General features: G+C 37.7%; 2 protein-coding genes and 1 long non-coding RNA gene across 3 annotated transcripts; 2 read left to right on the top strand and 1 right to left on the bottom strand.

Moving 5' to 3' along the window:
- The first annotated feature begins 1,783 nt into the window (after positions 1-1,783).
- On the top strand, positions 1,784-8,217 carry Ir68a (Ionotropic receptor 68a). The gene is made up of 7 exons (XM_017150462.3): positions 1,784-2,692; positions 2,757-2,890; positions 5,915-6,168; positions 6,238-6,812; positions 6,866-7,019; positions 7,608-7,821; positions 7,884-8,217. Exons 1-7 carry the CDS (start codon positions 2,139-2,141, stop codon positions 8,135-8,137), a joined length of 2,139 nt encoding a protein of 712 aa, XP_017005951.3. The 5' UTR covers positions 1,784-2,138; the 3' UTR covers positions 8,138-8,217.
- Positions 6,054-7,351, bottom strand: LOC138913100 (uncharacterized). Its single transcript, XR_011418687.1, has 4 exons — positions 7,204-7,351; positions 6,663-7,016; positions 6,247-6,601; positions 6,054-6,193 (listed from the first exon to the last, which is right to left on the bottom strand). It is a non-coding gene; the product is annotated as an uncharacterized lncRNA (long non-coding RNA).
- Positions 8,218-9,715: 1,498 nt separating the features above from the next.
- On the top strand, positions 9,716-10,588 carry LOC108063401 (gametocyte-specific factor 1 homolog). The gene is made up of 2 exons (XM_017150466.3): positions 9,716-10,196; positions 10,263-10,588. Exons 1-2 carry the CDS (start codon positions 10,002-10,004, stop codon positions 10,527-10,529), a joined length of 462 nt encoding a protein of 153 aa, XP_017005955.2. The 5' UTR covers positions 9,716-10,001; the 3' UTR covers positions 10,530-10,588.
- The last annotated feature ends 192 nt before the right edge of the window (positions 10,589-10,780 follow it).

A 10,780-nucleotide genomic window follows, 5' to 3' on the forward strand; every position in this document is an offset into this window, starting at 1 on the left:
ATTTTTTTTAAATGCCGTATAACAATACATTTTGGCTTGAATGGCAAATTTAGACTAAAACAGTATCAATTTTTACATCTAATCTAATATATAAAAAAATGTTATTAAATTTATTTATCATATTTTAGAACCTATATCTTTTAAAAAATTTATTTTTTTTAACAAATTTATGAATACAAAAAAATCTTTAAAATCTACATAAATGTAAGAAACTGGTTCTACTGTTACTGTGAAATGTGACAGAATTAACTTTTAAAATAATTTATTACAAGTATATCATATTTGAACTGCAATTGTAAACCAAGGTTCTTGATCACGACAACATGTCAATAATTTACCCACACGTTTTTCTCCCAGTGTCGGTCCAGAGAATAAACCCGGCACCGGCTGACACTTGGACATGGGAAGCGGTCCGGGGGCGACAGAAATCGATTTCTGCGCTACCTACCTGCCGGCCAGGTTGGACTTGGGACATGGGACATGGGATGGATGTGGTTCTGGTCTCGGTATCGTATCGGTATTGGTATCGGTCTTTCGGTCCCAGAGCCGGGGTGTTACCTGTTACCAAGCTAATGGCCAGCAGACCGCGCGACCAACATAAATCCATAAAAACATGAAAAGGGAAACGAGCGAGAGAAAATAATTAAATTGCAATTATGTGCAAACAATTCCAAATCCGGACGATTCGGAAAAAGTTAATTACACGACAATAAAGCGCAGAAGAACGGGAGTGGATATGGGTACGTAAGTAAGTGTGTATGTAAGTAAGTAACTGGTTACCTGCCCACATCTCACATCCGCAGGCTGATTGGCTCGGACTCTCCAGCTGACTTGAGCTGACATTAATGGGTATTTGAATGCGGCTTCTGGGCGCTTTAATCGGCTGACTGTCGGACCGACGGACGGACTGTCGGACTGACGGACTGATGTCTTATGTCCAGTGACACGTCGTCGTCCGCATTACTATATCGTTAGTGTCTGGGCCTTGACTGCGGATGATCGCAATTTGCTGATTTCGCGACTGCAGCACTCGCACTCAACCTCATATCATCAACTGGTCCTCCGATCTCGTGTCTCCCCCTAATGAAGACGGACAGACGGATTAGTTATGGTCTTATGATAAATTAGTCTGATCCAATTGTCTGGTCGAAGGGTAAGGGAATGGGAAATGGATGTGGATGTGGAAATGGAAAGGCGGAGAAATGGTCAGTCATCGAATTAGTGACAACATCGGATCGGTACAACAACTTTCGTTATAGATCTCAATCAGCGGCGGACGGGGAGGGACTGATTAAATGAAATTTAATGACGCTTGATTGCTACTTCGGTTTTCTTCTCGTACTGCTGATTCTTGAGTGAGTTGGTTGCCATCGCTTTAATTTGGTTGGAAGAGGTTATCGCCGGGTGGTGTGGCTATTAATGGGGATACTTTCTGTTTTAACTATCGTAAATTAAATGTTCTTGGTTCTTAAATGAAAGGTCCTTGGGTCAGGTATTTTATGAAGATCAATTGCAAAAAGGTATTTGTTATTGAAAATAAAAATAACAATATTGAAATATTTAAAAAATAAAATAAAAGGAAAAGTGAAGACTCATTATTGTTATAAGACACATAACTGTTTAATTGCCATTGAAATTGTTAAAGTTGAAGCTACATAATAATTTTGAATTAGGCTTACATTTAAATTCCTGAATCTCACACCAACAAAATTGAGATACACTTAACTATCATACTAAAAAATTAAAAAAAATATATTTAAATATTAAAACATCGAAAGGAAGATATATATTTTTCTATTATTTATTTACTCTTTTAAAAAAATTTTGAAAAGGATGAGGCCAATTAAAACTCATTTGGGGATATGCGTTACTTTACATCAGCCAAAAAAAAGGGATTCCCTCTAACCTTGAGCACATTATCCGGTTAAACTAATTAACCCCTGGGCCGCAAAACTTTAATTAGATAACCCCACTCGGCGGAAAGTTGAAATGCGAGTAAATCAGGTTGATGGGCGGCTGACTGACTGGCCCGACAGTCCGGGGCTCCCGGTTCACGGAGTTCGGACAAGTTTAATTAGATCTGCATATGCAATGAGGACTCGAGGGCTCCCCGGTAAACAGGTTAACGAACTGCTGGAATGGACAGTGGCCGGCAGTTGGCGTTTGGCGGCGAAAGGATGCGATGGCTGGGAATTCTGGCTGGGACTTACATATCCCTGGCGATGGCCACGATTAATAACATTAATAAACCCCCCAACGGATATGAGATGGATCTGAAAATATTGCTACAGAAGATCCTATGGACCGCCAATGTCAAGAGATGCTTTAGCGTCATCACGGATGATCTGCATTATCCCATCTACGATCGGGTATTTTTCGAGTCGGTGGGTCGTCAAGTAATCCCCTTCTTCGTGATGCGGACTAATGCCAGTGAGGATCTCCAGCGGCCTTCGCAGCAAATTGAGCTCTTCGTGAAGGCCATTAAGTCCAGCGATTGTGAGCTAAATGTGATCACCATCCTAAACGGCTGGCAGGTGCAGCGATTTCTTAAATATATTTACGAAAACAGATCTTTGAATTTGCAGAAAAAATTCATCTTACTGCACGATTCGCGACTCTTTGAGAGGGATATGATCCACCTATGGAGTGTTTTTGTGGGCACCATTTTCCTCAAACCTCAGTTGGACAACCAGTGGGTGGAGTATTTATTTTTTATGTTTTTTTATGTGTTGTAATTAAGGTTTTATTATATACAGATTTATCATCTCCACCATTGCCTTTCCGGGCATTTTGAGTGGAGTGCTGGTTCTGAAGAATATCGCCCAATGGGAATTGGGAAAAAGTGTCAGTGGAAGGATTTTATTCGCCGACAAGACTAGTAATTTGAATGGTGTGTAATAATAATAGAATATTATACAATTAAATTTTAGAATAAGAACCAAATAAAAACAAGAAAGGAAGCTAGCTTCGGCCAGCCGAAGCTTATATACCCTTGCAGATCAATTCTATTAATTAACAAATCGCAAAAAATTCGGCCCGCCCTAGAATACTATTTTCGCCTTTTTACCTTCATAGGCAATTTCTATTGCAGCGTGCCGAATGAGAAAATCTTAGAAAGTGTATTTAATGACGAGTGTAATAATTTTTCGTCACAAATGTTGATATCAGAACTTTTGTAAGTTGAAGGTGCGATCGTCACTAGTTTTTTACCTCGTTAAGAGGTGTTTTTATTTGATATCAGAAGTTTTTGTTTGTTTATATTTGCTCTCATAGGAGCTAGTATATACATTTAAATTTAAATTGGTCAATCATAATTTGTAAACCATTGTATTAAAACAAATTAAGTTAAAAACCGTTTAAGTATTTCAAAATACCTTTTAAACGAGGTATAGCACATGTCTGTACCTTTAGTAGTGTAGAACTTACAAACTAACTAAATTTAGCTATTTTTAGCTTTTTCCCGCTAAAGTAGCGGCTTTTTCCAAAAGTCGTAAAACAAAAGTTTCCTATTTGGAACTCCTTAAAACAATTGAAATGATTCTATGAGCCTAAAATACAGTTTGAATACCCACGCACAAAATTAAACACTCAGGAAGCGTTAGTTGTTCTGAGCTGGCAAAAGTGGCTTTTTCGTTTCTGAATAACTTTTAAACGCGATTTTTTACATAAATATGATATATACCAAAATTTAAGGAATCTCAAGGGCTATACAGTTTAAAGTTGTAAGGAAAATCGTTAGAGCCGTTTTTGAGAAAATTAAAAAAAAGCTAAAAAAAAAAGTTTAAACAAATTTTCTTTTGTTCATATCTTTTTAACTATTACATTTACACAAATTGCATATAGAAGGCGTATATAGCATTTAAAAATACCTTTCAAACGAGATGCAGCACAAGTCTGTAGCTTTAGTAGTATAGAAGTTACTTTCCGAATTTTAGCTATTTATAGCTGTTTTCCCGCTAAACTAGCGGGTTTTTCCAAAAGTGGTATAACAAAAGTTTTTTATATCGATGTGATGAACGTCATATCAAATTTTCAGAACTTAAAAAACATATTTTGGACAAGTGGACAAGTGGACAAGTGGACAAACTGACAAACTGACAAACAGAATTAAATTTTCATTTTGGGAAGAAGAAGAAAATCTTATTTTGGCTATAACTTTTGAACGGAGCGTCGGATTTTATCATATGACCCCTCATTCGACGGGTATTTTCAATAGGAATACAACTAAAACATTGCGAGGGGGCTTTTATCCCCACCGCCCCCAACAGCTCCAAAATTTTCACTTTTTCACTTTTACCTCTCTCTCTCCCAAACCAATTGATTTTCTTGAGGTCTGCAATCCTTTAAGTTTTTGCAATACCTTTCGATTGGTGTATTACTCATTACGATCGGACTATCACAGCAGATTTTCAATTTTGCGGCTATATAATAGTAGTCGCCTTCGAACACTCTCCTGGTGCGCTTCGTCACTACATGGACTGCCGTCCATAGTGATAGTCGTCCGATTTTGATCAAATTAAAATTGAAATATTTAAAAAGAGTCATATCCTAGAGTAGAAGATAATACAATAAAAACCAAAGAAGCTAGAATTTATTTCCTATTACTTTTCCATTAATTTATCGATTGTTCCTATGGCAGCTATATGATATAGTAGTCCGATTTTTTAAATATTTAATTCGAAATTCAGAAATATTTAAAAAATAACATCCCCAAAAGTAGAAGGTAATATTTCAAAAAACACCGAAGCTAGAATTTTTTTAACGTTTTCTTTTCCGATCTTTCCTATGGGAGCTATAAGATATAGTTGTCCGATCCGGTTGGTTCCGACATATATACTACCTGCAATAGAAAAAAGACTTTTGGGAAAGTTTCATCCCGATAGCTCAAAAAGTGAGAGACTAGTTTGCGTAGAAACAGACAGACGGACAGACGGACGGACAGACGGACAGACGGACAGACGGACATGGCTAGATCGACTCGTCTAGTGATGCTGATCAAGAATATATACACTTTATGGGGTCGGAAACGTCTCCTTCACTGCGTTGCAAACTTCTGACTGAAATCATAATACCCTCTGGAAGGGTATAACAAAAACTTGACAATATCTTCGTTCTGATCCTTTTGAATCCTTTCAATAAAAACAAGAGAGAACGCTATAGTCGGGTGCCCCGACTATCAGATACCCGTTACTCAGCTAAAGGGAGTGCGAAGGAGTTGGGGATAAAAACTTTGATCCGCCGTAACTTTTTAACGAATGGTCCGATTTAAAAAATTTCTTCAACATTTCGATAGGTATTCATAAACACAATAAAACTGCATTTTTACTTTTCCGAAATATTGAAATTTTTAAAATCGTATATAAGCGATTGTGGGCGTTAGAGGGGGCGTGGCGCCCTTTTGAAATAAACTTGCGCTGCGTAAGAACTCCTAGAATCTGCATGCAATATGTCAATCTTCTAGCTTTTATAGTTTCCGAGATCTCAGCGTTCATACAGACAGACAGACGGACAGACAGACGGACAGACGGACAGACGGACAGACGGACAGACGGACAGACGGACATGGCTAGATCGACTCGGCTAGTGATCCTGATCAAGAATATATATAGTTTATAGGGTCGGAAACGCTTCCTTCTACCTGTTACATACTTTTGCACGAATCTAATATACCCTTTTACTCTACGAGTAACGGGTATAATTAGAGTATTATAAACTGTTCTGTTTTCCCAGAGATATATTTATAAATACGTTAAGAAGAAAATAAATTGATCATTCTTATCATTTTCTATCCTATCAATAAATATAAGAATATTATAAACAATTCTGTTTTCCTAGATATATATTCATAAAAAAATTGGTTTAAAATCTTTAAAATATCCTGGTTCTGATCCTTTCCAATCCCATTCTTTTCCAGGAGTCCCGATGCCTGTGGCCCTTGCCGAGCACGTGCCCATGGTCCTGTGGACGAACACGACAAACAGCTTCCAAGGAGTTGAAGTGGAGATTATGAATGCCCTGGGCAAGTCGCTGAACTTCAGACCCGTTTACTACAGGCCCAACCAAAGTGAAACTGTGGACTGGGAGCTGGAAAATGGCTATGGAAATGGTAATCCCGATGGTTACGGACAGAACGAAAGCCGCATTGATTCCTTGCTTATTGAAGAGGTGGTAAGTGGGGATTATATCGAAATATCTATATGAAGTGTGATTATGCTGTTAACATTTTAATCCGCACAGGCTGCTCACATTGCTCGCTTTGCCATTGGGGACTTGCATCTCTTCCTGGTGTATCTGCAACTGGTGGAGCTCAGTTTGCCGCACAATTTCGAGTGCCTGACCTTTCTCACGCCCGAATCCTCGACAGACAACTCCTGGCAGACCTTCATTCTTCCGTTTAGCGGTGGAATGTGGGCGGGCGTTCTACTCTCCCTTTTTATAGTGGGCACGGTGTTTTATGCCATTAGCTTCTTGAACGCTATTATCAACAGAAATGTGTCCTCTGGATTCTTTCGTTGCCTTCGACGGAATCGTGGCGTTGCCATGGATCCAAAGATTTATCGTAGAGTTAGTTTCCGCATCGCCATCAGTCGCTATCGTCCTTCTAAGGAATCCAGGAGACCTCGAGATCTTTTCGACGACTATGCCAACTGCATTTTACTCACCTACAGTATGCTCCTCTATGTTGCCCTACCTCGAATGCCTCGCAATTGGCCACTGAGGGTACTGACCGGATGGTACTGGATCTACTGCATCCTCTTGGTGGCCACATATCGGGCCAGCTTCACAGCCATTTTGGCCAATCCGTCAGCCAGGTTAGCACTATATATTTATCTCTTTATTTATTTTTAACATTAATGGGTTGCAGAGTTACTATTGACACTCTGGAGGATCTGCTGGGCTCCCACATTCCACCCTCTGCTGGAGCCACAGAGAACAGGCAGTTTTTCCTGGATGCCACCGATGAGACTGCTCGAAAGGTGGGCGATAAGATGGAGGTAATCCGGCAAAATGAAGATCTGGTAAGAAAATAATTTAGAGAAAATGTACAACTATTTGTTCCCCTAGAAAGTTAGAATTTCTTTCCACTATCAAAATTCAATCTTTTCTGAGCTAATCAAATAAGAATAATTAGAGCACTAATAGCCTCTACATTCAGATGCCTATCAGTTTCAACTAGCCTTAAAGAAGATCCTAAAAACTTACTGATTTATAATGACACGCTTTATCAAAATTCGTAGCAATGAACTTTATACCACAAGATAGAAAAACAAAATCCAGTTCTAACTTGTTTTCAACGGCAAAAATATCTTATCTGTGTGATAAGCGTATTTGGGCACATTTTTAATTTAAGGGTATTAATTCTTCAAGTTTGCAAAATAATATGGTGTGATATGAAAAGTATTCCGGTGACTTAATAGCTTTAGGTGAGACTAATTTGTTAGGAAATATAGCAAGTTAGAAAGAAGGTCATGGCTATATGGATTTGAATGATTCAAGGGAAAAAATTATACAAATAAATTAAAATGTAATACAAAATAGAAACATTTTATAAAAGTATGGAATTTTACTACTCATTAAAATTCAATATAAGTCCATTTATTTTGCAGACCTCTCGCATAGCCAAAGGTCAGTGCGCCTTCTACGACAACGAGTTTTATCTTCGCTATCTGCGAGTGGCGGACGAATCTGGATCCGGAGTGGGATCTGCTCTGCATATCATGAAGGAATGTGTGGTCTCCATGCCCGTGGTTCTGGCGATGGAGAAGAATTCGGCCCTGAAAAATCGGGTTGATAGCTCCATTCAACATCTGGCAGAGGGTGGTAAGTATATTTGAATCCGGGGTTCAATACACAGAAATCCCATTTCATTTTTCCTATCAAAGGTCTGATATCTAAATGGCTTAAGGACGCCATAGTACATCTACCGGCAGAGGCTCCTGCCCAACAGGAGGCCCTTATGAACATACAAAAATTCTGGAGTTCTTTTGTGGCCTTGGCTATCGGTTACGTTATCTCCATTCTAACTCTTCTCGCCGAGCGATGGCATTTCAAGCACATTATCATGAAACATCCAATGTACGATGTCTACAACCCAAGCTTGTATTATAATTTTAAAAGGATTTATCCGGGGCAATAAACAAAATTAAAAATTAATTAAATTTAAAAAATGTTTTTAGGACTACATTATACTATTAAATATTGGTGTTTGTGTGTCTACTAAAAAAATGTTTACATCCCTTCGCTTTTTTCATGTTGTGGGTTCGGTATCTGCCCTGGATTATACATATTATTTTGCAGACTACTTAAGAAAAGTTCCATCCCATTGCCCAACGGAAAAATTCTCAAGTACTGCAAGTTGTCAATCCACCACAACATTCCATAAAGTAATGATATATGCACACACATGCCTAATATTTATAATTGCCGGCAGCAGATGACAAATGTGTCTTGATACTCGGGGCTGAATGGCAATTGAGAGGCTGAAAAGTCTTCATTGACGCACTAAGAAGCAACAAATGCAGAGCCGAAATGGAGGGGCCTTGGCAAATGCGATCGATGAATATAGTGCCATTTATCACGAGGAGCCAAGTGGCCTCAAGTACCAGTGGCAATGTGGTGAATAAATTCAAGAGCCCGGATTCCTTCAATCACTTTTCGTAAATACTGATTTGCATTGTTTATGAGTTAATGCACATTAGGCATAATTTGTTTATGGCCATATCACAAATCCTGGGAAAGCTGGAATGATAAAAGCCCATAAATAAAACCATTTTTAAGTGCTAGTCTAAACCCAAACAGAAAAAAATCCACAACAATTCTATATAAAAACGAAAACGAAAATCCCCTCGAGAATATCGCGAAGATTGGGGGCTCACGGGCACTTCAAAACTTTTGAATGGGAATGGAAATTCAAATTCAAAATTTCCATGTGATGAGATAGCCAGAAACCAGACGTGCCAAGCAATAAACAATCCAAAGGTTAATAACAATCATAATAATTAATAATCTTTTGTTTGCCCATCTCTTCAAGCATTTTCCATATTTCTTTGTTTTTCTTTTAAAAATAAAGCAAGAAAAGGTGTGGCAATCAAAATTTCGTAAAATTTGTCTACTGGCAGATAAATGTTACTGGATAACAAAAATTAGTACTTGCCTGTCTGCGATTTCTGAAACATTCATTACCTTTTGTAAGATTTAGTAAGAGATGAAATAGTTATACATTTGAAGTATTATGCTTTAAAATACTTTTTTTTACAATTTAGTTGAAAAACTAAATATAATTGTTTTCAGAATGCACACATTTTTTTTAACCAAATCTAGTTTTTTTTTAGGCCAACTATTTAATTACAAAACCATTTATTTATTACTTTTTCTGGCTGACCATTTGTGTCCAACGACTTTTGCTCGTCTAAAAGCTTAAAATCTAATTTATTTATTAGCCAAATTGCACAAATATTTAATTACATTTGTTTACTGACTCTGGAGCTGGAATTTTTTCCACCGTGAAATTGTTTCGTTTTGTTTTTCTTTATGATAAATATTTATGGGTGTTTTATTTGTTTTGTTTTAGCTCGAGCCCGTTGTTTACATTCCTATTTCATATAATTTAATTAGTTTTGCTTCAATTTATTGTGCTTTTTGTTGGCTCTCGCCGTTACTGACTTCTTTCTTTTTTATTTGTATTGAGAGGGCCCACATGAATTTAAATTCAGTTTCGTTCCATCACTCAGAAAAATTAGTTACAGTGAAAATAGTGATTAAAGATTAAAGTTTAAAATCGGATTTTTAATCAATATTTTAATAAAATAAAAAACGAGAATTAACCTTAAAAAAGTTTTCAGAAATTTATGAGAAATTAGCTGGTTTAAGTAGGCCTTGAAAAAGTTGTATTTGTGATATAAGGGACTCTAAAAGTAACAAAGTATTCTTGAGTCAATAATCTTGACAACTAGAACGTTCGGAAAAGATCTAGTCAAAAAAATCTCATAAAAAGAATTAAAATGTCCGATAATAAGTACGCGGTGGCTGGTCCAAACTTCCAGGACTATATTACCTGTCCTTATGACAGCGCTCATCGGATCAGGCCAAGCCGTTTCACATTGCACTTAATATGCTGTTCTAAGAACTTTCCTTCATCAAAAAAGGTGCGCTGTCCTTTCAACACAGCCCATGTGCACAGTGTTTTCGTAATGAAGGTGAGTAATTATTAACTAATGTTAACCTAACGGAACATGCTAGTACATGGTATGCCCGATATTCAGGATCATGTTGCCGAGTGCCCAGACCGCTCGCTATTGGAACGCTACAAGCTCCCGGACATGTTGCCCCCAGTAGAGCCAAGACAGACTGGTTTTCTAATCGAGACTGATGAGGATTGGGACGCCGAACCGCCGGTAGCGACTTATGATCCCCAAGCGTACTGCGAACGGACCTTTGTCATAAGGAATCCGCAAGGAAATCCGCCGGCCGCCCGTCGCGCGTTCCGCAAACGCGAAAACAAACGCTTCACGGGCAAGGACGGATCTTAAAATTATGGAACGATTAAAACAATAAAAATTGGACTTACCAGAAAAAGTTCCATTTTGCACTTTCGCAAAAATGTTGTGTTTTAATTTTTCACAGACTAAAACTGGGGTTACTAAGTTGTAAAAAATGTTGTTTTCCAATTTTTATTTACCATAACCCACTTTTTTACAAGTACCTAAAAGTACATATCGTTGTAATGAACACGGAAAAGTTATATATTATATATTTATTAACAAATAACATTAACATTTCA

Source organism: Drosophila takahashii, chromosome 3L (assembly GCF_030179915.1).
Source record: "Drosophila takahashii strain IR98-3 E-12201 chromosome 3L, DtakHiC1v2, whole genome shotgun sequence".
Taxonomy (NCBI): domain Eukaryota; kingdom Metazoa; phylum Arthropoda; class Insecta; order Diptera; family Drosophilidae; genus Drosophila; species Drosophila takahashii.

What these genes read in the sequence shown, in the direction of transcription:
- Ir68a (XM_017150462.3), top strand. Translation starts at nt 2,139, where the DNA reads ATGGACAGTGGCCGGCAGTTGGCGTTTGGCGGCGAAAGGATGCGATGG. An exon ending in TTGGCCAATCCGTCAGCCAG is followed by an intron (nt 6,813 to 6,865) that starts GTTAGCACTATA and finishes AATGGGTTGCAG; the next exon opens with AGTTACTATTGACACTCTGG. An exon ending in TCAACATCTGGCAGAGGGTG is followed by an intron (nt 7,822 to 7,883) that starts GTAAGTATATTT and finishes TTCCTATCAAAG; the next exon opens with GTCTGATATCTAAATGGCTT.
- LOC108063401 (XM_017150466.3), top strand. Translation starts at nt 10,002, where the DNA reads ATGTCCGATAATAAGTACGCGGTGGCTGGTCCAAACTTCCAGGACTAT. An exon ending in ACAGTGTTTTCGTAATGAAG is followed by an intron (nt 10,197 to 10,262) that starts GTGAGTAATTAT and finishes CCCGATATTCAG; the next exon opens with GATCATGTTGCCGAGTGCCC.